Consider the following 24,061-nt stretch of genomic DNA (forward strand, 5'->3'; position numbering starts at 1 on the left):
TTTTTCTGTCATGCATCAACAATAGTCCCCATCCACTTCATATAAAAAAAAATATTAGTCTCTGTCTTATGACGGAATCCAGAGGTGGCTGAAATTGCATGGTCGAAGTATATTGCGTAGAGAAATATTAAATGACAATGTTTCGGAGCACTCAATCTTTTAGGCGTCCGATCATCATCCTGATTGGAGCTCTTGTCGTCTCATTGGGCACCAGCAGTGTATAGGAGCACCCTTGGTTCTATATAGAAGCATGCTTACTTTGTTCAAAATGTCACGATGTATAGGAACGGCATCATCATTGAGGTGTGGACCCACAACAAGAAAAAAGTTGCAATGTCTGAGAGGGAGTAGATAAGATTTGGAGAGAGAATAATATATTTTATTTGATGGGGGCAGGTTCGATCTATAGGAGCTTATTCTTTGTTTCGGAGTATAGGAGTGATGTGCGCAATGTATAGGACCAGGTCGCCCTGTTACAGAACCAGGCCTTTGTTTAGTTCCTCCTAGACTCTCAACTTTGGCACTATATAAAAAGAAGATTTTCCGTCACATTAAACTTACGGTACACGCATAGAATACTAAAAGTAGACGAAATTTAAAACTAATTGCACAGTTTGGTTGTACTTTACGAGACGAACATTTTGAGCCTAATTAGTCAACGATTGGACAATTATTACAAAATACAAACGAAATGCTACAGTAGTGCTACAGTACATTTTACTAACTTTGCGCATCCGAGGTTTGGCAAATAAACAAGGCCCAGGGCAAATGAGCACACTGCGGACGCTCATAGCTTGGATAGGGTTCAGAGCTGGGTGGCATTTCAATCACTTATTCTCCAACTCCCTAGCGGGTTAGAAGAAATTTTGGGAAGAAAGGCCGGAACGGTAGTGGTGGCCGACGATGTGGGAATGGTAAGGCGAGGGTGTGATGATGATTCCTAATGAAGCTAGGGCCTTGTTTAGATGCCACCAAAATTTTAAGTTTTTTCACTCTCTCTCCATCACATCAATTTTTAGCTGCTTGCATGGAGTATTAAATGTAGGTAAAAAAATAACTAATTATACAGTTTAGTTGGAAATCACGAGATGAATCTTTTGAGCCTAGTTGGTTCATGATTGGACAATATTTGTCAAATAAGACGAAAATGGTACTATTTATCGAGTTGAAATTTTTTCAGCATCTAAACGAGGCCTAGGTTAGCACTGGATGCATAGTGGTCTAGAGGAGGCGGATCTAGGTATCTGGCAGCCGGGTGATGCCAGAGACGAGGCAGACAGATAGGGCAAGGGTGTCGTGCGAAGAGGCACGGACGCCATGAATGAGCAGATGGAGAGAGAAAAAAAAGGCAAACACAACCAGAAATTTCTCATTCTCCCAGTGAGGTGGATTTCTTCCGGTGTTTTAGCACTCAATACTGAGTATAAATTTTTCCTACTAAATATCTCCTAAGTAGAATTCTTTAGTGCTATGACTAGTGATAGTGTTTTAATACTACTTAAAAACACTAGGAGAATTCCACCATTTTGATAGTGAAAGATCAAAAAAAAAAAGGATGGAGCATTGGATCTTAATCCAACGTTTAAAAAAGCCGAGTAGCTATTTCTGTCTGAGACATCATGTGGTTTTGTTGGCTCCAATGAGCTCAGTCAAGGTTGTTATTAGGCCAGTCTACGCTCATAAGATCCCTTTGTTTGGTTGCTCGTATTTAGCCATCCTAATTGAACAGATACAATGTTTAGTTGTCTCATAAAAATATGTCGCATGAGATAAAATATGTTTGACAAAATTTGCTAAAATATGTTTTAGTAATCTTAATTTTTCTTATTAAACCTTAATTAGCACTTGAATGCACTAATGTCATTTAATATAATATATATACTAATTATGCAATCACGTTGTTAGCTGAGCATCTTCAAGAATACCTAATATTTTCTTTCCAAAAGCATAGAGTTTTATAACTCTAAAAAAGTATTAGAAGGAATAAAAGAGCCCATCTTCAAGAGTTACTAATAATCCACTCCTATAATATAGAAGACATTTTTATATCAGAAATCCTATACTATTTCTAAACTATCCTAATCATTTTTATATATTCTTTCTCTATTGTACATTTGCATCAGAAACACTTTCCTACTCTTTATTCTTTCCATGTCCTTCCACCTTTAGATTGGCCGACAAAAACACGCGGGGAGAGAAGCTTCGCGCAACTCGGAAGCGCGTAACTTTACGCGGAACTGGTTGACTTTTTTTAAGTTCTAAAAGATTAGCATGATGGATTAGGAGTTGGTGGAGATGTTTTTTTTCGTCTTGCTAAAAATAAGGATTATGAAGAGATTTAGAAAATTCTTAGCGAGCCAGCCCGTAGAAAACAAAAAATAAAACTCGTTTTCGAGGAGCCAAACTGAGGAAGCTTTTTGCATCCCGTAGAACAGGCTCATTACGTATGCATACTGACACATTCACCCCATCTTATGGATGGAAAAAAAATCAAGTACCATATCTTAGTTAAAGCTATGAGTTGCATGAACAGACAACCATGTCCATATCCTAAAGCCTAGCCAGCATATAAGTCCGTTTTGCTTGGTGCTCGTATTTGGCCATCCTGACTAAGTAGACACAATGTGTAGTTTTGACCTATGAAAATATGTCGCATGAGACAAAATGTGTAAGACAAAATTTTCTTTCATATTTATTGTATACAAATATATTTTAGTAGTTTTAGGGGGTGTTTGGTTCGAGCTATTAAACTTTAATAGCTACTAAATGGTTTAGTCACTTTTAGTAACTCCAGAGTTACTAGAGAGGACTAAAGCCCTTTTAGTAGCTTTTAGTCATAGTGTTTGATTAAAAAGTTACTAAAATGACTAAAAGCTACTAAATTTAGTAGCTACTAGACGAACCAAACATGCCCTTAATTTTTCTTATGAAATCTTAATTAGCTCTTAAATGCACTAATGTCACATAATATAATATATTCTAAATTACGCAATATAATCACGTTGTTAGCTGGGAACCACCTCATATCCAGCAAGCCAGGGCCATATAAAACAAAAATAAAACTCGTTTTCGAGGAGCCAATTAGCTGAGGAAGCTTTTTCATCCCAGCCAGGCTGAGGGAGCTTTTTAATTTGCATCCCGTAGAACATGCTCAGGGCTTTATCGAAACAACTGAAAACTGAATTCCGTCAGCCTCAGCCAAGCGGACCCTAGAGTTGTTTGAGATAGAAAACAAATGCTGTTAAGAGCTACAAGACGGCAGCGGCCAGAGTCAAGAGAGCTGCACCGCACCACACCACAAAGCAACAATGGAGGAATCCGGCGCCTGGCCCCTACTCCTCCTATCACTTGCAGCCTCACTCCTCTTCTTGCTCTACCGCCGCACCCATGGCGGCCGCAAGAACTCAACGCCAACGCCCCGCAGTGATCAGGGTAACGGCCGCCGGCTCCCTCCCGGCCCGCCGACGCTGCTCTTCCTGGCCAAGTTCCTGTCGCTCCGGCGGTCCGTCTTCGACCTGGGCCCGCTCCTCCGGGAGCTGCACGCGCGGCACGGCCCCGTCATCTCCCTCCGCCTCCTCTTCGCCACGCACGTCTTCGTTGCCGACCGCCGCCTGGCGCACGCCGCCCTCGTCCAGGGCGGCGCCACCTTCGCCGACCGCCCGCCGGTCGTCGACCCGGAGAGCCTCTTCAGCGCCGGCGGCCGCGACATCAACACCTCCACGTATGGCCCGTACTGGCGCCTCGTCCGGCGTAACCTCGCCACGGAGGCGCTGCACCGTGGCCGCGTCAGCCTCTTCGAGCCGGCCAGGAGGTCGGCGTGCGATGCCCTCGTCACCAGCCTCCGCGCGCGCGCCGGCGGCGCCGCCGCCGCCGACACGGTCACGCTGAGGCCGTTCCTGCGGCGCGCCATGTTCGAGCTGCTGGCGTGCATGTGCTTCGGCGCGCGGCTGGGCAAGGAGGCGATCGACGAGATGGAGGAGCTGCAGCACCGCATGATCCTGTCCTACACCACCTTCCCCGTCTTCGCCTTCTTCCCGGCGGTCACCAAGAGGCTGTTCCGCAAGTGGTGGGCGGCGTACGTCGACCTGGCGCGGAGGCTGGACGAGGTGTTCGTTCCGCTGATCCACGCCACGCGTGGCGCCGGCGGCGGTGGCAACGACGACGACCCGCCGTGCTACGCGGACTCGCTCCGCGCGCTGCGCGTGGCCGAGGAAGGCGACCGGCCGCTCACTGACGCCGAGATGTCGAGCCTGTGCTCCGAGTTCCTGACCGGCGGCACGGACACGACGGTGACGTTGGTGGAGTGGATCATGGCGGAGCTGGTGAACCGGCCCGACGTCCAAGCCAAGGTGCACGACGAGGTGAAGAACGCACCGGACGGCGACCTCCAGCAGTCGATGCCGTACCTCAAGGCCGTCGTGCTGGAGGGACTGCGGCTGCACCCGCCGGGACACTTCGTTCTGCCGCACGCCGTGCGGACCGACGCGGAGATCGGCGGCTACACCGTGCCTAAGGGCGCTGAGGTGAACTTCCTGGTCGCGGAGATGGGGCGTGACGAGGCCGTGTGGACGGCGGCGCGCGAGTTCCGTCCGGATAGGTTCGTGGACGGCGGCGAGGGGCGCGACGTCGACATCACGGGGACCAAGGAGATCAAGATGATGCCTTTCGGCGCCGGCCGGCGCATGTGTCCCGGGTACGCGCTGGGCATGCACCACGCCGAGTACTTCGTGGCCAGGTTGGTGCGGGACCTGGAGTGGCTGCCGCCATCGGCGGATGGCGAGGTCGTCGACATGGCGGAGCAGATGGAGTTCACCACCGTCATGAAATACCCACTCCGAGCTCGCATCGTGCCAAGGAACTGATCGAACACTTGAAGATCAGAACTGGAGGAAGCAATTAGACTGTGCTTTGTCAGACTTTCTTTTTAATCTTGGACAGTGGAGGATTAATGAACAAATATGCTTTTCCCTGCTCTAGCTTCTTTGTTTTCTACTATGTGGCAGGTTGATATGTTACATTCTCTTCTTCTTCTATTGTTTATGTTGAGACATGCATACTCATTTTTCCTTATTTAAAATGGTATTTTATAGAATTTTTATCATTCCTTTGTTGGTGGTTTTGATTTTAGTGTGAAAAAATATTGCTATTGCTTCAGTCTTTATGTACTCTGCTTTCTGAAAAGTTATCAGCATGTTTCTATTCTGTTACTGGTTGCAAGGTATTTTTCGAAACCAGATGTCTATGTAGGAAAGGGGGGGAAATCATTTGTGCATTGTTCTTTAGGATGATGTCCTAACATACTATTGTACTGGGATGGGGTTTAGAAGATTACAAATTGGATTTCCCATCCAATCGAGTGATACTCATCACAAACATACTAGGGGGAAAAACATAATACTTGATCCATAGTCATATAAGTAAGCACAAATCAATAGGGCAACTTTCGGAAACAAATGCATTTTTCCCAAATCTTGTGACAGTTGATCTACTTCTCGAGGCATCCGCGCAATTCATACTGTTAAGATTAATAATTTTGTGATCAATTAGTTAATTAGATAGTTAATCCTGTCATTAGCAACTGCTAATGACGGTTCCTATAGAGGCACCTTTTAGATCCCGCAGAGACACCTTTTGGCCAACAGGCAACTGTTCTTTGGCTTGTAATATATACCTGTACACTTTTCATCATCCATACACATCGGTCATTTTCATCCAACACTTTTCACTCGTAATACGTTATCAGACACGCTCGCTCACCACTGACGCGAATAGAAAAAAGGAAAGGAGAGAGTTCGCCGGAGAAGGAATCACCGACGTCGCTGCATCCTAAGGTAGAAGATGACGACTCTTGTACCTTCCATGAATGCGATGGTCGATTCCATCACCGACGCCGTAGAGAATGCCATCGCCCGCGGCAACCACGCCGGAGGACTTCGCGGCTTCATGCTGCAGGGCGCCATCCGCCGTGCCCTCCGGGACATCTCCGACCACCGCATCCCTCCTCGTCGCTTCCACGGAGTCCGCACTAGAGGGGACAGTGGCTGTCATTCGTCGCCGCGCCCGTCGTCCCCGCTGCAGTTCGCCCCCGGTGTCTGCCCGACGCATGGCCCAGCCATGTTCGTGAGGCGCGTGGGGGCGCCGCCGATGCCGTCGATGCTGCCGAGACCGCCGGTGATGCTGCTGCTGCCACCACCACCGACGCCGCTGGCCCCGCTCGCATTGCCACGGAATGGAGGCGGTGGCTCCATGGTCGCGTGCCATGGCGTCCCTCTGCTCCCCAACCACAGCGCCGACGCGGAGATGTGGCCGACCAGCTTCGCCTATGACGTCGACATCGCCCTCCCGCCGCCAACTCCACCAATTGGACCACGCTCCTACGCCGACATGGTGGCCAACCGCCGCCATGTCCTGCGCCAGAACGCCCTCCCGCTCAGAAACGCCCTCGGAGCCGGGTTCGTCTCCTCCTCGAACGAGGAGGGGGGAGTTCCCCGCCTCTGAGTGGCTTAGGAAGGGGGGCGGATCTGCTATTCCCGGCTTGCAGCGATGACCTCCGTGGCCGAAGCTCGCCAGAAATGGCCGAGTTCTTCCCCACTGGCCGACCTCCATGGCCAGTGCACGGGCCTCGGCTCGCGCCCGCCATGAGAGGAGGAAGAGGAGGCACAAGACGGTGGCTTCACTCATGCAGGCGGCAGGAACAGCAACAGCGGCAGCAACGATGGCTAGAATGGCAGCGGCGGTTGCAAGCGGCAGCGGCAGCGGTGGTTGAGGACTGGGCGGTTAGGGTTTCCAAACCCTAACCGTCGGCCTTAAGTAGCCCGTGCGTAGGCGCCTGGCTGGGCTGAATGCGTAGCCAAGGCCCAGGTTGTGGCCTGGACGGCTGCTGGGCCGCGCGCCTGGCCGGCTGGCTGGGCCGCCCGCCCCGCCTGGGCCGACTTTGCCCTGTTTTGATGCCTAGGAATTTTATTTCTTAGTTATTTTTTCTTTCAGCAGTATTACAATTAATTAGCATATGGTTTAGCTAATTTCATTTTCTACAAGAACATCAGTTATTTGTATTGTTTGATGTTGCTATGTACCTGCTGTACATTGTCATTGTGTGTGTGTCTATATATATATATATATATATATATATATATATATATATATATATATATATATATATATATATATATATATATATATATATATATATATGGTTTTGTTTTATTATATTACAATGCAATATGTGATTCTATTATATTTTAGAGTATGTTGGTGCACCCAAGCCCAATTTTACACCACATACATATTACACTTGTGACTTTGATTATTAAATTGGAATATGTTGGTGAACCCAAATCCCATGTTTTGCACCAACATATATGTTCATTTGTAATTTTATATTAGAATTGGGTATGTTGGTGCTCCCAAAACCCTTTTGCACCACGTACATGTTAAATTCGCTAGTGACTTAGATGCAATTTAATAAAGTTATCCACAGAATTACAAAACTTTAATTACAGTAGGTTTAAAATTGCAATATAAATATCTTGATTATTTTGGTTAATTAACACATGGTAATGGAGTCTATGGCATTGGCTACGTTTAATTCCTTGTGAATTATCCTGCCTAGAGATCGTGCCATAGCAGTGATTAAATCACCCGTTACTGAGAGGTCTACATCATATTCATTTGAGACTTGATGATTACCTACACCGTGTTTTTCCCAAAATAATGGTTGTGGATTGTTATAAATGGTCTACATCCACGCGATGATTACTATTTTCATCATATTATTTTGCTATTACACTAGATGGTAGAGACCTAAGCAATGGATGCGTTTAATTCACTTGTGAATTATTCTGTCCAGAGACTGTGCTTAGGTAGCAATATATTTGTCTACCATGAAGATCTACTCTTTGTCTTTGACTTAGAGACTATCTGTCTTGTGTATATTAAAATTTATGATGATTTGTTGTATGGTCTACATAATTTTGTGATTACCTACAACAACCCAAAACTATGATAAGATATAAACTTTAAAATATTGCACCTAGTATTACAACATTACCATGTTGATTTTAATTTACCATAAGGTAAACTAATTAATCCATGGTTGTCCATGTAGGATCATGGCCACTAAGGAGTTCGAGAAACTCGCGTTGAATGGCAGCAATTACCCTACACGGGCTTCTGATATCAAGATAGCGCTTGCATCTCGTAGTCTTTTGGCTACAATTCAGGAACCCCAAACTGGGTTATCCTACAAGATAAGCATACCTATACTGCTTTAGCTTAGCTACAGTTTTATATTCATAAGGACCTTAAATCTGAATACCTTATGATTGAAAATCCTCGTGAATTATGGGTCGCTCTTAAGGAGCGATATGAACATAAAAAAGAACTTATTTGGCCTGAGGCCAATCATGAATGGAATCATTTACATCTCCAAGATTTAAATCTATAGCAGACTATAACTACGTTGTTAATAGGATTTATTCTAAGTTGAAGTTTTGTGAGAAAGAGCCAACGGATGCAGACAAGATAGAGAAAACACTCTCTACTATGCTTCTGTTTGATAGAGTATTGCAACAGCAATACAGGGCTCATAATTACCAGCTTTATTCCTAGTTTATTCATACATTGACTCAGGCAGAAAAACATGATGAACTTCTTCTGAAGAATCATCATAAGCGCTCTATTGGTTCGGCGCCTCTGCCTGAGGTTCACAATGTACAGAAAAATACTAGGAATAAGTTCAATGGATCTTTTCCAACAAACAAAACTAGTAAACGCAAACACAACAGGAGACAAAGGCCTAATTCAAACAAGAGGAAGAAGGACAATGCGAAATCCAAAAATGACAATAAGTGTCATAGATGTGGAGATTTTTTGCATTTTGCTAAGAATTGCTGTGCACCTAAGCATCTGGTTGCTTTGTACCAAAAGTCCTTAAAGGAGGTCAAGCCAGCAGGAGACACAAGATATAAGGCACACTTCAATCTTGCATCGGAAGCTGTCCTGAAAGAGGGTTGTTCCAATCAGGCCCCAAAAGAACAAGTGAACAACAATTCTCTTAACATTGAAGAGAACCTTCCATCGACGGACAACATGCTCCTAGACTTTGGTTCTGGAGACATGTTTGGAGATTTGGAGTAATCTCAGTTCAGCGCTGATATCACATCTGATACATATGTTGTAATAGTTTAAATCATACAAACATATAGTTGTTTTGGGTTGTATTATTTAGTGTGCTTGAGAGTTGTACAAACTTCTTTATATTGTTGTTAAGTTGTACCAACTCATTGATATTGTAATATCATACTCTTGTACTTGATATTCAATATATTGTATGTATAATTCTATATGTTACATTTGAGTATTTTAATTACATCTGTTTTACATATAGATGTCTGTTGATCTCAATCCAAAGGAGGAAGAATTATGTCTTGTGGACTCATGCACCACAAACTCTATACTTAGAGAGATTAAATATTTCCAGACTCTTAAGAAAAGAGAAGAAAATATTATGACCATCGCTGGTCGCGATGCGTTAATGGTTCAGGAAGATCCACTATTACTCTTCCTATGGGTACACAAATTACAATAGAGGATGCCTTGTTGTATCCTGACTCGACTCGTACCCTTCTAAGTTTTAGAGACGTCCATAAGCATAGTTTCCATGTAGAAACACATATGGATAATAAAGAGAAATTTCTTCTCTTTACCAAACTTACTGGATATGGCAAACAAATCTATGAAAAGATTTCTTCACTCTAAACTGGATTGTACTTTTAAATACATAAAGCCATAGAACATGTTGCTTATAAGATAATTTTCCAAGATGTCGATACATTCTGAAAATGGCATGATCGACTTGGGCACCCTATAATAGGGATGATGAAGAAAATTATTGGCAATTTCATTGGTCATGATATGGAAAACACAAAATTTCCCCAAAATAAAGATTTTTGTTGCACTGCTTGTGCAACAGGGAAATTAATTTTAAAACCATCATATTTTAAAATTCAAGCTGAACAACTCAAATTCTTTGAAAGAATTCAAGGAGATATTTGTGGTCCGATCCAACCATTGTTGGGGTCGTTCAGGTACTTCATGGTATTGATAGACGCATCTACTAGATGGTCTCACGTGTCTCTTTTATCGACACACAACCATGTGTTTGCCAAAATAATGGCCTAGCTTATTAAGTTGAAGGCACATTATCCTGAACATCGGATTCAATCCATCCGAATGGACAATGCTGTTGAATTCTCATCCTGTGCTTTCAATGATTACTGCATTGCATTGGGAATTCAGGTTCAGCATTCCGTTCCATATGTACATACTCAAAATGGTTTGGCTGAATCATTGATTAAAAGAATGAAGCTCATTGCAAGACCTTTGTTGATGAATTGCAAATTGCCTACGTCGTGTTGGGATCATGCAGTTCTGCACACTGCCGACCTAATCCAACTACGACCAACTGCATATCACAAAACATCTCCTTTGCAGTTAGTACGTGGGAATCATCCGAGTATTTCCCATTTGCGTAAGTTTGAATGCACAGTATACATACCCATCTCACCACCTCAGCGGACATCGATGGGTCCTCACAGGAAACTGGGGATCTATGTGGGATATTCATCTCCGTTAATCATTAAGTACTTAGAACCTCTAACAGGGGATCTATTTACAGCCCGGTTCGCTGATTGTATTTTTAACGAGGATCATTTTCCGGCATTAGGGGGAGAATTGTACCAAAAGGAATGCTAGGAAATTGATTGGAATGCAGAAGACATTTCATTTTCTAATCCACGAACTATAGAAACTGAACTACAAGTTCAAAGAATTATTGTTTTGCAAAATATTGCAAACAATCTGCCAGACGTTTTCTCTAATTATAAAGGTGTTACAAAGTCTCTCCATCCTGCAAGGAATATGCCTGAAAGAGTGGAGGTACCTAATACAACCAAATTGGCAACAAGAGGGGGAGAAGCACTTCCAAGAGGCAAGATGTGGTTGTTGGCAAGCAAAAGAAGATTGGAAATGCAACTCAACCTTTGGTTGAAAGACACCTAGAGGACATACAATGTCCTATGGATAGAAGTGATCCACAATTTAGCTCAGTTATGCGTATAAACACTGAGGCTGGAACATCGGAAGACCCTAGATCCATCGTTTCGGGAAGTCATGATGAATCTTTAAGGGTAGACGAAATCGCTATAAATTTTTTAGAAACTGGAGAGTCTTATAATCATAAGTCCCTAATAGTTGACATTTATTTCTCTGAACAAATTGCAAATATCCTTCAAACTGATTCAGATCCTAAGTCCATGACTGAGTGCAAAAAGCGCTCGGACTACGATAAGTGGAAGGTAGCAATTAAAACAGAGATTGCCTCGCTTTATAAAAGGGAAGTGTTTTCGGTTGTAATGCCAACATCCCCTGATATCTTCCTGTGGGATACAAATAGGTTTTCATCCGTAAAAGGAACGAAAACAACGAAGTGGTGAGATATAAAGCAAGGCTTGTGGCACAAGGTTTTACGCAAAGACCTGGCGTTGATTTCAATGAAACTTACTCTCCGGTAATGAGCGGAATAACGTTCCGATACTTAATATCGCTGGCAGTACAAAATCGTCTATCTATGCAGTCAATGGACATAGTGACAGCATATTTGTATGGGTCATTGGATTCTAATATATACATGAAAGTTACTCATGGAATCAGTACACCGAATCTCAAGGCAAATCGCAACATGTATTGCGTCAAGTTGCAGAAGTTATTATATGGCTTAAAGCAGTCAGGCCGAATGTGGTACAATCGGTTAAGTGAATTCCTTAAGTTGAAGGGATACACAAATAATGATGACTGTCCATGTGTCTTCATTAAAAAATCATCAACAAGATTTTGTATCATATCGGTGTATACTGATGATCTTAATATCATTGGCAAGGAACCCAATATTAATGAAAGCACGTCATCATTTAAAGATAGAGTTTGAAATGAAAGATTTTGGTCAAACCAAATTTTGCTTGGGTTTACAACTTGAGCACTTTCATTCTGGTATATTTGTATACCAAATTGCCTATGTCCAGAAAGTATTGGGGAAATTTAATATGGACAAGTCATATCCAACAAAACCCCCGATGGTAATGAGATCCTTAGATGTTGAGAAGGATCCTTTTAGACCACGGGAAGAAGAAGAAGAAGAGATATTAGGACCACATGTTCCATACCTTAGTGTCGTTGGAGCACTTATGTATCTTGCTAATAGCACCCAACCGGATATTGCATTCGCAGTAAACTTGCTGGCAAGATATAGTGTTGAACCTACCAAACGTCATTGGGTAGGAGTTAAAACCGTTTTAAGATATCTCAATGGCACTAGAGATCTTGGATTATTCTATAGTAGAAATCAAGATCCAATTTTGGTATGATATACAGATGCTAGTTATTTATCAGATTCCCACAATGATAGATCACAAACAGGCTTTGTATTCTTGCAAGGTGGAACAACAATATCTTGGAAGTCTTCAAAGCAGACTTTGGTGTCTACTTCTACCAATCATTCTGAAATAATTGCTTTATATGAAGCATCACGCGAATACGTATGGCTTCGCAGAATGATAAACCACATAATACAATCACGTGGTATTGGTGCACTTGAGACACCAACGATTATCTTTGAGGATAATTCGACATGTGTTACACAAATGGAATCATGTTATATTAAGAGTAATATGACTAAGCATATTATTCCCAAGTTGTTCTACTCCCATGAACTCCAAAAGAATGGAGAAATTGAAATCTTGCAAACTAAGTCATGTGATAATCTGGCAAATTTATTCACAAAATCTCCACCATACTCCGCATTCCGTAAATATGTTGAGGGCATTGGTATGAGAAGACTTAGAGACTTGCAAGAATTAGGGAGAGAATCCCTCTAAAATATAACCTAATTCAACATTACATTACACTCTTTTTCCTTTATATGAGTTTTTACTCTTCTGGAGTTTTCTCACATAAAGTTTTTAATGAGGTAATATTAACATATAGTAAATGTCATATTATCTATTTTTCCTCATAGAGGTTTTTCAAAGATGATATTTATGACGTATTGATCTCTGATCAAAAAAATTTTAGACGGACTTTGGGGAAACCTAAAGGGTCTATTAACATTGAAAGTAACATATATATCATGTTGTTTCTTCTTATTTTTCTCACTGGGTTTTAAGAAATTTTACCTAGTATATCGGTATACTTTAGTTTTTTCCCATGGGGTTTTCTAAAGCTTCAAAATGATGACGGATGAACAAACATAAACGTCTACGGAAACCAATTGATCAAGGGAGAGTGTTAAGATTAATAATTTTATGATCAATTAATTAATTAGATAGTTAATCCCATCATTAGCAACTGCTAATGACAGTTCCTGTAGAGGCACCTTTTAGATCCCGTAGAGACACCTTTTGGCCAACAGGCAACTATCCTTTGGCTCGTAATATATACCTGTAGACTTTTCATCATCGATACATATCGGTCATTTTCATCCGACACTTTTCACTCGTAATCCATATAAGTACGGATAGGTATAATTTTATACTGCAATGTCGAAAATGAAGTTAGCTTTAGCAAATGGTACATGCTAACATGCATCATCTCTCATCTTGCTTAAATCGTCACAAAAAACTTCTAGGATGGAGGGATGAAGGGAATAGTCAATACTACATCACCTATGCATAGGAGTAACAGTCACCTTGGAAGGCATAAAGCTAAAGCAACTGTGGCAATAGCACATGCATGCCAAAGCATGGAGAAAGTTTCTATGGAAGACAGCAGCTGCCTGTAACAGACTCCCGTATTACGGGTGTCAAACAAAATTATACAAGACACAAAAGACCTTTGAGCTGTAATGTTCTGTGCTTTCGTAGATTCATCTGACCAATGTTCCCTGTGAACAATATCACGACCTGCAAATTGCATGCTCCTATCTTGTGGCCTAAACGATCACTAGTTATGATCACCAAGTTCCTTGCTGTTCTTCCATTATCAATCACAAATTTTGTGGGTCGGAAAACTACCTGTCACACCATTTCTGCTTACCTAGCCAACCTAAAGGATGGTGTTCCGGAAGGCGGAAACTAGTCTTGGTGATAACAGCAAGATAAATGCCAAGATGGAGCCAAAGAACATCTTGGTCAGGTAATGCATCAGGTCCATGCTGGAATCAGTGTCTTCAGGCTTTCTGGTTGCTAGTGCTGAAGCAGAGGGCAGGGCTTCGACAACAGCATCTGCGAGGTCAGAGATGAATGTTGAAGTGCATCCAAGAGCAGGAACCCGACCCCAGTTCTTAATGCCTGATTCTAGAGCCAACTCCTTGTACTCCATGTCAATTTCTTCCAATGTCTCAATGTGCTCGCTCACAAAGCTGTATGTCATAAATGGTTCAGATCAGAGGCAATATAAAAGGGTGGGTACGAAAACATCAATAACCATATCAGCATAATCTTGACTCGTAAAAAGAGTAAACCAGATACTAGCATATCGCAAAACCCCATCAAGACATTCATTGACTGTAAAAACTGAGATCCCTTGTGTAGTTGTGTTCTATGGACTAGTTTTATCATGCAAAAGACCCATTTAGGGAAGGCATCTAATTCTAAAATTATTTGAAATAAGTTCTCTGTTCATTAATACAATGGAACATGCAATCTTTTGCAAACATATAATATGCACATACATTAAATTCATATTTCATGAGGCTTTCAGATGGTCAAGATTGTGCCAGATGTACCAATGTGATAATACAAACAGAAATGAGGAACCAACATGTATCATGAAAAGTGCATGTGGTAAACTAGACCCAAGGAAACGAAGATCATATAGAGCTAAATGTTGCTTATCAGAAAAGGAAAATTTACCAGATGGCCAGAAATGCTAAACTTGATTACCTTACTGGAACAGCCAGGAGGTTCTTCACTCCCTTTTGACCAAGTTCTACTAAAACTTCATCAGTATATGGCTTCAGCCATTGAACTGGCCCCACCCGACTCTGAATGTACAAGAAATGTTAACACAAGTAAATGGTGAGCAGAAAAGCTAAAGAATTGGTAACTCGGAACTCTATAAACTTGAAATGGAAGAACTTGTCATTTTCCATTTCTAGTTTTCTTAAAAGGTGAGCGAACTTATTCGATCATTTAAACATAAGGGCACAACTCGGTTGTAAGTGTCTCAGTGACACAAGTACCTATCAAATTTTAATAGCCTATACCTGGTACGCCAAAGTGTGACTATTTAAGATTCCTCTTGATCTCAACTCCCCCATGATCAAAGCAATACAATCCTCCATCTGATCTCTGTAAGGATCTCCAGCATCCTCAACATACGTAAGTGGCACACCATGTGCACTGAAGAATATCATAACCTGCCATTTATTTTCACAACAATAAAAAGTATTGTCAAAATGAAATTACAGCACAATTTTTTCATGATTATCTATAAACTAACTGTAATGCTGTTTTTAGCAAAACAATATCTGGTACTACTGAGAAATTAACATGGACGTCAGAACACATCTTAGACTATTAATTTTGGGCTAATATGTTAGTAAAGGTAACAAAACAAAGTGTCATGGAAGTATTTTTTTGTTAGTATCTTATAGAACTACTAATAACATTTGTGTATATTACTGGTCAAGTTTATCCAGAGAAAGGTACCTATAACAATGTCAAATCATAGTTCCAATGAAATTTCTTTTCGAAAGGAATTGTGCAGCTAGTGAATGGCTGTAATGAAATTTGGAATGTGTAGATGAAACAAGTAATCCTCTGCTATCATATGCTAACTGTAGAATAAAGATAGAGGTAGAATTAGGAATAGAGCACCTCTTCAGGATTGGAAAAGGCAGATAGCTCTTTTTCAATTAGGTCGGCCATTGATTTCACATAGCCATCTCGTTGGTACCATGATTCGATAATGGAAATTGGCAAACCAGAAAAATATGAATCTTCCCTGCAAGGAAACCAGTGCATTAGTATTTCAGGTTCTTGTAACATCAAAGACAATAGGATCTCATATGCTAGAACTGGTGCCTTTGATGGTCCCTCACTCCCTCACCCAACCCGACTTATGGGGTTTGAGAAGGTTCTATAGGGATTTCTTTCATTGTGGCCTGTGAGGGAAAACTAGCGGTAGTGTTTTGTTGGTTGTGGTAGTTTCTTGAGTTAAAATGTGCATATGTAATGTTCAGTGCCTAGGGGTGTGGTTGTGTGTGTTGTTTGGGTTCTTTACCCTCTTTTTCTTCTTAATATAAAATATAGACAGCACTCTTGTGTCTTAAAGAAAATAAAAGGGTCTCACATGGAGAAGGGATCCTACTTGACAATGTTTTGGAGAACACGAATGCTTGACCCACTTGTTGATATGGAGTACTGAGGGTAAAGTGGAAGAACAACAAGCTTGGTAATCTTATCCTTCTTAATCTATCATTAACCAAAAACAAGAAATAGTTAATCATAGACAAGAGTTGGATGGACAAGAAGGAATAACCATGAAATCCGTTTGGCGGAATACTCTAATATATGAAACTTAAATGAGATAGGGTAAAAAAATGTTCCGGAAAATGCAAATATTGACTCCACAGAAGAAAATTATATTAAAAAATAACTACATTCCAGCTTACATGTTATTCTAGCTTTCAAAACTCGACAATAAATATATTTCAGTCTAAATTTTCAAGATTACTTAAAATTACTTTTCTGATACACCATCATTACTAAAAGATAAAGAACTTGCAATCAAAATTGTACTAGCCAAGTCATTGACCTTGTCGATTTCTCGCAACATTTTATCCTCGTTTTGGATTCGACCACAAAGGATCCGTCTAAACCAATGCTGGTTGCAAAGATGGAGTTAGCTATCATGTGCTTATTGTTAACTCATACATGGACAGGCAAGTGCATATGCCAGGCAGGAGTTATTAGGGACAACTCTACAAACGCCACTCAATGAGGGTACTATGGTCTTTTGAACGCATGACAACGCTTTTCTGCTAGATGCTAGAATGACATGCATTTGGAAACTGATTGAATGCTGATGAGACGTAAAAGTTGGGCACAAGAATTTACTTGATCAATGGCTTCTTCAGTGAAAGGGTACCAATACCGCATCCCAACATATATATTTGCATTCAAATTTTTCTTTTCCAGAGCAATCTTCAAAGCATTTGCCTGAAATATCAGTTATTTTATTGAGAATGTGATTTACACTGAAATGATATCAACAAGTCTTGGAAGATTTAGAAGTTGACAAGTTTTGAACAAGCTGATAAACCATAATGAATAAAACAGATCAAAAATAAATAAATGCAACGATAATTTCAAAACACAGTCAGCCTTGTGAACTTACTATACCTGCTCATCAGTAATTTTCCTTAACGGTGACCCACCACCAATTGAAGCATACCCTTCTTTACTCTTAGGAGCTCTAAAAGTAGAAATAAGTTTGGCCAGTGGTCTTTGAAGAAACCTGAAGAGCCTAGGGAGTCGAATGATATCCTGAACAATAAAAGAGAATTATGATAATTTTAAAAAATAAACGGTAACGATGAAGAAAACAAATTCAGTACACAATACAAGAAAGGGGGATTCTGAATTTAGAAATTCATATAATTAATGAGAGATCTTAGTAAATTAGTTATTGCTATTTTCAGTAGCACAGACACACAAAAGTTTTTGTTTTAGTTGGCACTCATTCAAGATTCAACTACCAGGGAGAAGAATTAAAATGGAAACTTGAATTGGTAAAACACACAAATAAGGTTCTTTATTCTTTAGGCTCCACAATTGCTAGGCTGATATAGTTCAGAATCCTATATTAAGGAGTTGCATACAATCATTCGAAGTTGTCAAACAGCATTCGACAAATTGGCTAGATACAATTAGTGAACAGGTCCGCTGGCAGGAAAATCATAATGGTGGTGGTACTGGGGTATAACCAGTTAGCCACTTACTGGATCAGCAAATAGGTTGAACAAAAATGGTTGAACATCGTCGAGGGTCTCTGGACCACCAAGATTTAATAACAGTACTCCAATTTTTTCTTCATTGACACTGGTAGATACGCCTTCGTCATCATCAAAGGTGGTAACCGCATTTGCAGAGGAAGAACTAGCAGAAAGATTCCACTGATTTTTAAGTACTGGACTTCTGTAAGCCAAACAAGAGGATCCATTTCCTGCCAATTGCAACGTCTTAACATTCCCATGCAAGCTCTGCTCATGTTTGGTAGAACCAGTAAATCTTGTAGAGATTGTTTTGCCACATGACCTGCCAATAGTAGAAAAACGATCAAATATAAAACCTATGATGTATGCTTTGATGCCAACAGATCATCCAATTTGGAAAAAAAGGAGGGGGGGGGGGGGGGGGGGGCAATTACGTCTGTCCATCTGCAGTGGCAATATCGGTCTAAGCACAGTTTGTAACACATCTCTAGAAGACCATACAGCTAACTAGTGATGTGAAGGATGAAGTATTAAATAGCATCGTGCCCTGATTCAGTACGGGTTCGAATCGAAATGTCCACTAGCTAGTAGCAAATTTGATTTAGCAATATAACTTAAATGCTTACATACATAACCTAAATGTCATAGCATCATGCCCTGATTTAGCAATATAAACTCGGTGCTTTAAAATCCATAGATTTCAGTTTTCCGTGTATGACAAGATAATCAACAAATAACAGATAATTTTTTTTGGGGGTAGGTCACATAGCATAGAAACCTTCTTCTAGTCTAGAAAATACAAACCCGAATAACATGGTTTGTAAACCCATAAACACGATACTATACCATCTTGCCTGCAACTCGTCTAGTAACATATCTTGATTTGAGGATCTAACAGAAATTGATCTTAAGTGCTAATTTCCTAAATGAGGGTTTCTCTGATGGGCCAACACTGGATCACTAGCGAAAAAAAGAATATCAGAATGGAAAACCAAATAATCATCAAGAAGCTTTACTGCCCCAAGAGCAGTGGCAAATCGATTAATTTAATTTTAGGAATCCATAGAGCATTTCCACTCCAGGCAGGGGCGGACAAGGGTGCACACCAGACCAAAAAAAAATAGAAGTGGGGCATAACACATGTGTACGCTTGTGATTAGACGAGATCCGGATACAGATAGCCAAATGGCGGCTCAAGTTAGGGGTTCGGGCGCTCGACTTTGCAAAGGGAAGGGAAGGGAGGGGAAGAGAAGGGGCGGGCGGGCATACGGCGTACCTGGTGTGGTGGGTTCCCGTCGCCGGCAAAGGACCCGACGGCGGCGACGCGTGGGTTCCCGTCGCCGGGAAAGGGCCCGACGAAGACATGGGCTGCAGGGCGTCGGGCGAGGTGAACGGTCGGTCGATCACGCGTGGCGGTGAGGGTGAACCGTGAACGGGACGGGAGTCGGGAGAAGAAAAGGGGGCACTTACTTCTTGTTCGGCCTTGTTTAGATCACCTTCAAATTTCAATTTTTTTCATTCTCTCTCCGTTACATTAATTTTTGGACGTATATATGGAACATTAAATGTAGGTAAAAAAATAACTAATTGCACAGTTTGGTTGTAAATCACGAGACGAATCTTTTGAGCCTAGTTGGTCCACGATTGGACAATATTTACTAAATAAGATGAAAGTGCTACTATTCATTGGGTTGAAATTTTTCTCAATCTAAACCAGGCCTTCTTCTTCTTCCTGTTCCAGTGTAGTAGGGTCAAACGTGGCAGCGTCAGGTCAAACGTGGCAGCGCGAAATGACGAATCCACACCTACCCGTCGCCGACCCATCTACTTCCTTCCTCTCCAGCATAAGACTGGCCACAACGTGAGCTTTTGCCGGTGCTGAAAAAAAAGAGAGTGTTTCAGCACCGATGCTGAACATTGTAGCAGTCGATATTTGGTCTAATTTTTCAGGGACCATGATAAGTGCGTTCACCGATGCCTGAACCAATAAAAAACTATATCTCAGGCATAGACAAGCATCGAGAAAGAAAGGGGATGGTACTGTGGTCGGGGTCCGCGCACATAAGCATCGGTGCCGACACTATAGGGATTGAAGAGTTCAAGCATCGGTGCCCGATGTCATGTATACTTTTTTTTCAGCATCGCTACGCTGTGGACAGTCTAATGGGCATATTCGCTGGTTAGGGCTGGTGCTGATTTGGGCTGGCTGGTGCTGGTTTTTTGTGAGAGGAAAATACCGTTGGCTGGCTGGTTTGGGCTGGCTGAAACCAACAAGCGAATAGGTTGAAGGAATCCAAAATCAATTTCCATGTTTTAAATTATAATACATTTTGATATTTTTAAATGTATTGTTTTTATTGTATATTGTATATCTAAATATGTAATAAAACGTCTAGATAACCTAACGTTTGGCATGGTGTCTATCTCACCCATAAACTATAAAACTATGTATTCTATCCCTTAAACATCTTCGAGCCGTCTATTTAACCCCTCGAGGTGGTTTGCTGACTCGCTGTCCATGACGGCACACATTGACAACTTGGCACTTTGGACCAGGTGTCAGACCTCTCAGCCCCTCTGTATTCTTCGCTGGCATTTCATCGAACAGCTCGCGCGTGGTTGACACACCTAGCCTTGACTACCTACCGAGCTTGACGGTGTCCAGATAGAGCCCACGAGCAGCCATGGGCGCCACACGGAAGAGAGCCTCCGCGCGCGGTAGGTCGCGCTCCTTGAGATGGCGGCGGCGTCTAGGCCCGGTGCCCCGTCGAGCACGGCACGACACAAGTGGCCGCAGCGCCGTGCTGTGGTTTGGGAACTTAGCTGTAGCCGACAGCATAGTGCGGCGCGGCGCGGTGTCCATGACAGACGACTGAGCCCGTTCGTCGGCAGCTCGGGCTTCAAGAAGTGGTTCGATGTATCCTCGAGTTGTGGCTCCTTCACGTCGGCGTGCAGCTTGCAATTGCGACCGACACGGGGAAGTCGCCCTACCTGGAGACCCGAGCGGGAACAGACTTGGCACTACCTCGAGGTGTACCTGCACAGCATCACGGACACGCAGGGATCAGGTAGAGGCTTTGAGCTCGCCGTGGCGTGGGACGTGGCGCTGGTGACCAAGGTGTACGACGCGCAGCTAGCAAGCTGGATGGATTGCGAGGAGGAAGAGAATGGTGAGTAGAGAGAGCAGACACAATAAACTCCATCTTGGCATGCTGACAGTAGACAAGAGATAGCCACATCAGCAAAACCAGGTTCCAAAACCACCTCAAGGGGTTAAATAGACAGTTTGAAGGTGTTCAAGGGGTAGAATACATGGCTTTGTAGTTCAGGGGTGAAATAGACACCATACCAAATGTCCCATTTTTTGCAATTTAGCTCTTTTTTGAAGAAAATTTACGTTTAACACCTTGTTCGCTTTGGCTGATAAGCTATGGCTGAAAGTACTATTGACTGATTTGTTGTGGGAGAAAAATAATGTTCGTTGGCTGAAAAAGTACGGCTTATAAGCCAAGCGAACAGGACATAACCCCCTAGGCGACGTAAACTGATCTTTAGACCCTAGGGGTCGGCGCCGTGGCCTACGGCGCCGAGGTAGGTCTTGACGTCGAGATGCCTGGCCATGAAAAATGTGTCATCCAAGTGGCGCTAATGTGGCAGGTAGGTCAGCGCCACAGGCCATGGCGCCGAGCTCGGTGCTACAGATCTTGGCGTCGACCATGGAGCCACAGATCTTGGCGCCGAACTCGGATTCAAAACCCACGCCATGGTTTCCTAGGCGGAGGCACCTTTCATTTCTTACTGCTGCTACCCAAGTTTTTGCTCTCCCCAAACCGTCCAATCTCTTGAATCGAGGAATTTGACCTTCGAAAGTTAGATTTGATCCATAGATCTTCGAGAGCAAGATATGTTCTCTCCCCTCCTCATTTTTACGCATTGGTTTGGTATATATTACTTGTATTTTGCAACTCTAAATACGTTAGTACTTATTGTTTGAAGTGATTATTAATTTTTTGTATTATGTAACGGTAGGATGCCAAGGCGTGGTAAAGCTAGTAAACCAAGGTAATCTCTGTCAATCGTGTTGTATTATTGGTTCATTTATGTGCAACAAATGGAAAACCCTAGGTTTATGGTTTAATGGTCATTGCTGTCGGTTCTTAGAACGAAATTGGTTCATTTGTAGTTATGGTCGGATGACCGAAAATGCCTTCGACCCATTGCCGCTGCCTAGTTGTGTTCTAGTGCCCATGTTCTTTTGCGGTGATCGTTGCAAGGTAGCGAAGTCCGATGAAGAGAACACGTATAGACAGATGTATTGGATGTGTGCCAATTTTGCCTTTGAGCCTACACTTCGTCAGCGCCGCATTAACAAGATGGTGGGAACTTGATGTTGTGTAATAATTATTTTGTGTCATGCGAAGTCATGCATAGTTTATTTATTTGGTGTGTAACATTTAAATGTATTGCAGACCCCTCCACCGCTCTATGATTTTGAGCAGTGGATCGGCATTGAGATCAAGCCAGAAGACAAGGAGTTGATGCAGAAACTGTTGTGGTGGGAGGCAGAGAATAAGGAGTTGATTGAGAGGAGACACAAAGATGTGGTTGTAGAAAGAGAGCACAAGGAAGAGGAGGAAAGGAGGCGTGTTGCTGCGTATAGGGAGGATAGGGAGAAGAAGCTTGAGCGTGCGCGCCGAGCGAAAGCAGCGATGGTGGACAATCCTGATACTCTGAGGAAGGGAAAGTGGCATCGTTGCACTCAGTAGTCTCCATGACTTGCAAGTTGTATGGTTTATTCATGAACAATGTTGTCTAGTCTTAGACTTTTCATTGTGTTGTTATGTACTACACTTTAATTATGGACGTACTTAGGCTATTTACTGCGTTATTTAGTTTGTCGGCATGTACTTCTATTATCAATGTGTCATGTAATGTGCCCTAGTATTGGACGAGGATCGACCCACCTAATGAATGCACAATTTTCTTTAGACTTGGAAGACTACAGTAAGTATGTCATTTAAGTTGTAGTTCAATCGAGAAACATATTTAACAAACGAATAATAATAGTAATTACCCATGTGTCGGGTTCATAAACCCGGGGTCCCTCATGGACCGACTTCCCAACAAAGGCTCGGCCCAGCAGACGATGTTGCGAACAACGCGCAAACTCATGGGCCAGCCCAAATACCTAAACAAAAGGCTAGAAGGGCGATCCAATCTCCGACTGGGAGGCCTCGCTAAAAAGGAACGGCGCTCGGTTCTGACTCCGACCCGCCTCTCCGACTGGAAGGCCTGGTCAAAGAGGAACAACGCTCGCTTTCGACTCTGGCCCGTCTCTCCAATTGGAAGGCCTGGCCAAACACCACTTTCAACTACGACTCGCTTCTCCGACCGAGAATGCACCGAACCCCTGCTTATAGCTCCTCTCCGACTGGCGCAATCAGAGCTGACTGGGACCAACCAACGGGGGACGCCCGCTTGGTAAGGACTAGGAAATGGATGGAGAAAGTAAGGCAGTGCACTCAAGTCAACCACAATACCAAGAACCGTACCCTGTACACCTATCAGGCAGTACCCTACGACCTTTCTGGCATGACAGAATGCAAGCAGTGTTGTAGGCGTCGATATTTTCCCTATAGTATTGTGGGCGCCATCAAATCCCATACCAAACAAACACGGTAAGGCTCCCCCCGCATGCCTCTAGGCATCAACAGTATTATAGGTGTTGGCATTTACCGTACCAGGCGAACATGGTAAAACCCCCTACATACCTCTGGGCATCAACAGTATGGCGGGCACCGATGTCTGCCATACCAGAAGAAGAAGACGCAACCTCCCACACGCATATGACATTAACAGTGTTATGGGTGCCAACAATCATCTTGTACCCAACGGCGTGGGCAGCAAAGACTTAGCATACGTATACTCTCTCCCTTTCACTTGTAAGGCCATCCCCTTTATCTTTAAAAGGGGATGCACTCTCTCACAACAGATAGATCCCTTAGTTCACTTACATCGATTCACTCTTTATAGCTTTACACACTATAAAGCCACGCAGAGCACATGCTC

At 42.7% G+C, this 24,061-nt stretch overlaps 3 protein-coding genes across 3 annotated transcripts; 2 read left to right on the plus strand and 1 right to left on the minus strand.

The window, feature by feature from the left end:
- Positions 1-3,205: 3,205 nt before the first annotated feature.
- LOC136470892 (cytochrome P450 89A2-like) lies at positions 3,206-5,087 on the plus strand. The gene has a single exon (XM_066468624.1). The coding sequence runs from the start codon at positions 3,309-3,311 to the stop codon at positions 4,860-4,862; it is 1,554 nt and encodes a 517-aa protein (XP_066324721.1). The 5' UTR covers positions 3,206-3,308; the 3' UTR covers positions 4,863-5,087.
- An 8,718-nt stretch (positions 5,088-13,805) lies between these two features.
- On the minus strand, positions 13,806-19,413 carry LOC136470893 (ferrochelatase-1, chloroplastic-like). The gene is made up of 9 exons (XM_066468625.1): positions 19,269-19,413; positions 17,999-18,314; positions 17,400-17,543; positions 17,115-17,216; positions 16,366-16,469; positions 15,873-15,999; positions 15,260-15,412; positions 14,937-15,037; positions 13,806-14,413 (listed from the first exon to the last, which is right to left on the minus strand). The coding sequence occupies exons 1-9, from the start codon at positions 19,355-19,357 to the stop codon at positions 14,098-14,100; spliced, it is 1,452 nt and encodes a 483-aa protein (XP_066324722.1). The 5' UTR covers positions 19,358-19,413; the 3' UTR covers positions 13,806-14,097.
- A 2,609-nt stretch (positions 19,414-22,022) lies between these two features.
- LOC136470894 (uncharacterized) lies at positions 22,023-22,758 on the plus strand. The gene is made up of 3 exons (XM_066468626.1): positions 22,023-22,054; positions 22,176-22,368; positions 22,462-22,758. Exons 1-3 carry the CDS (start codon positions 22,023-22,025, stop codon positions 22,756-22,758), a joined length of 522 nt encoding a protein of 173 aa, XP_066324723.1.
- Positions 22,759-24,061: the final 1,303 nt, after the last annotated feature.

Source organism: Miscanthus floridulus, chromosome 8 (genome assembly GCF_019320115.1).
Source record: "Miscanthus floridulus cultivar M001 chromosome 8, ASM1932011v1, whole genome shotgun sequence".
NCBI lineage: Eukaryota > Viridiplantae > Streptophyta > Magnoliopsida > Poales > Poaceae > Miscanthus > Miscanthus floridulus.

Coding starts and splice junctions, on each gene's coding strand:
- LOC136470893 (XM_066468625.1), bottom strand. CDS start 19,357: ATGTCTTCGTCGGGCCCTTTCCCGGCGACGGGAACCCACGCGTCGCCG. Junction 18,315..19,268: donor ACGGGAACCCACCACACCAG/GTACGCCGTATG, acceptor TACTATTGGCAG/GTCATGTGGCAAAACAATCT. Junction 16,470..17,114: donor CTGAAGAAGCCATTGATCAA/GTAAATTCTTGT, acceptor GGTTAATGATAG/ATTAAGAAGGATAAGATTAC.
- LOC136470892 (XM_066468624.1), top strand. CDS start 3,309: ATGGAGGAATCCGGCGCCTGGCCCCTACTCCTCCTATCACTTGCAGCC.
- LOC136470894 (XM_066468626.1), top strand. CDS start 22,023: ATGCCAAGGCGTGGTAAAGCTAGTAAACCAAG. Junction 22,055..22,175: donor GGTAAAGCTAGTAAACCAAG/GTAATCTCTGTC, acceptor GTTCATTTGTAG/TTATGGTCGGATGACCGAAA. Junction 22,369..22,461: donor AGCGCCGCATTAACAAGATG/GTGGGAACTTGA, acceptor AATGTATTGCAG/ACCCCTCCACCGCTCTATGA.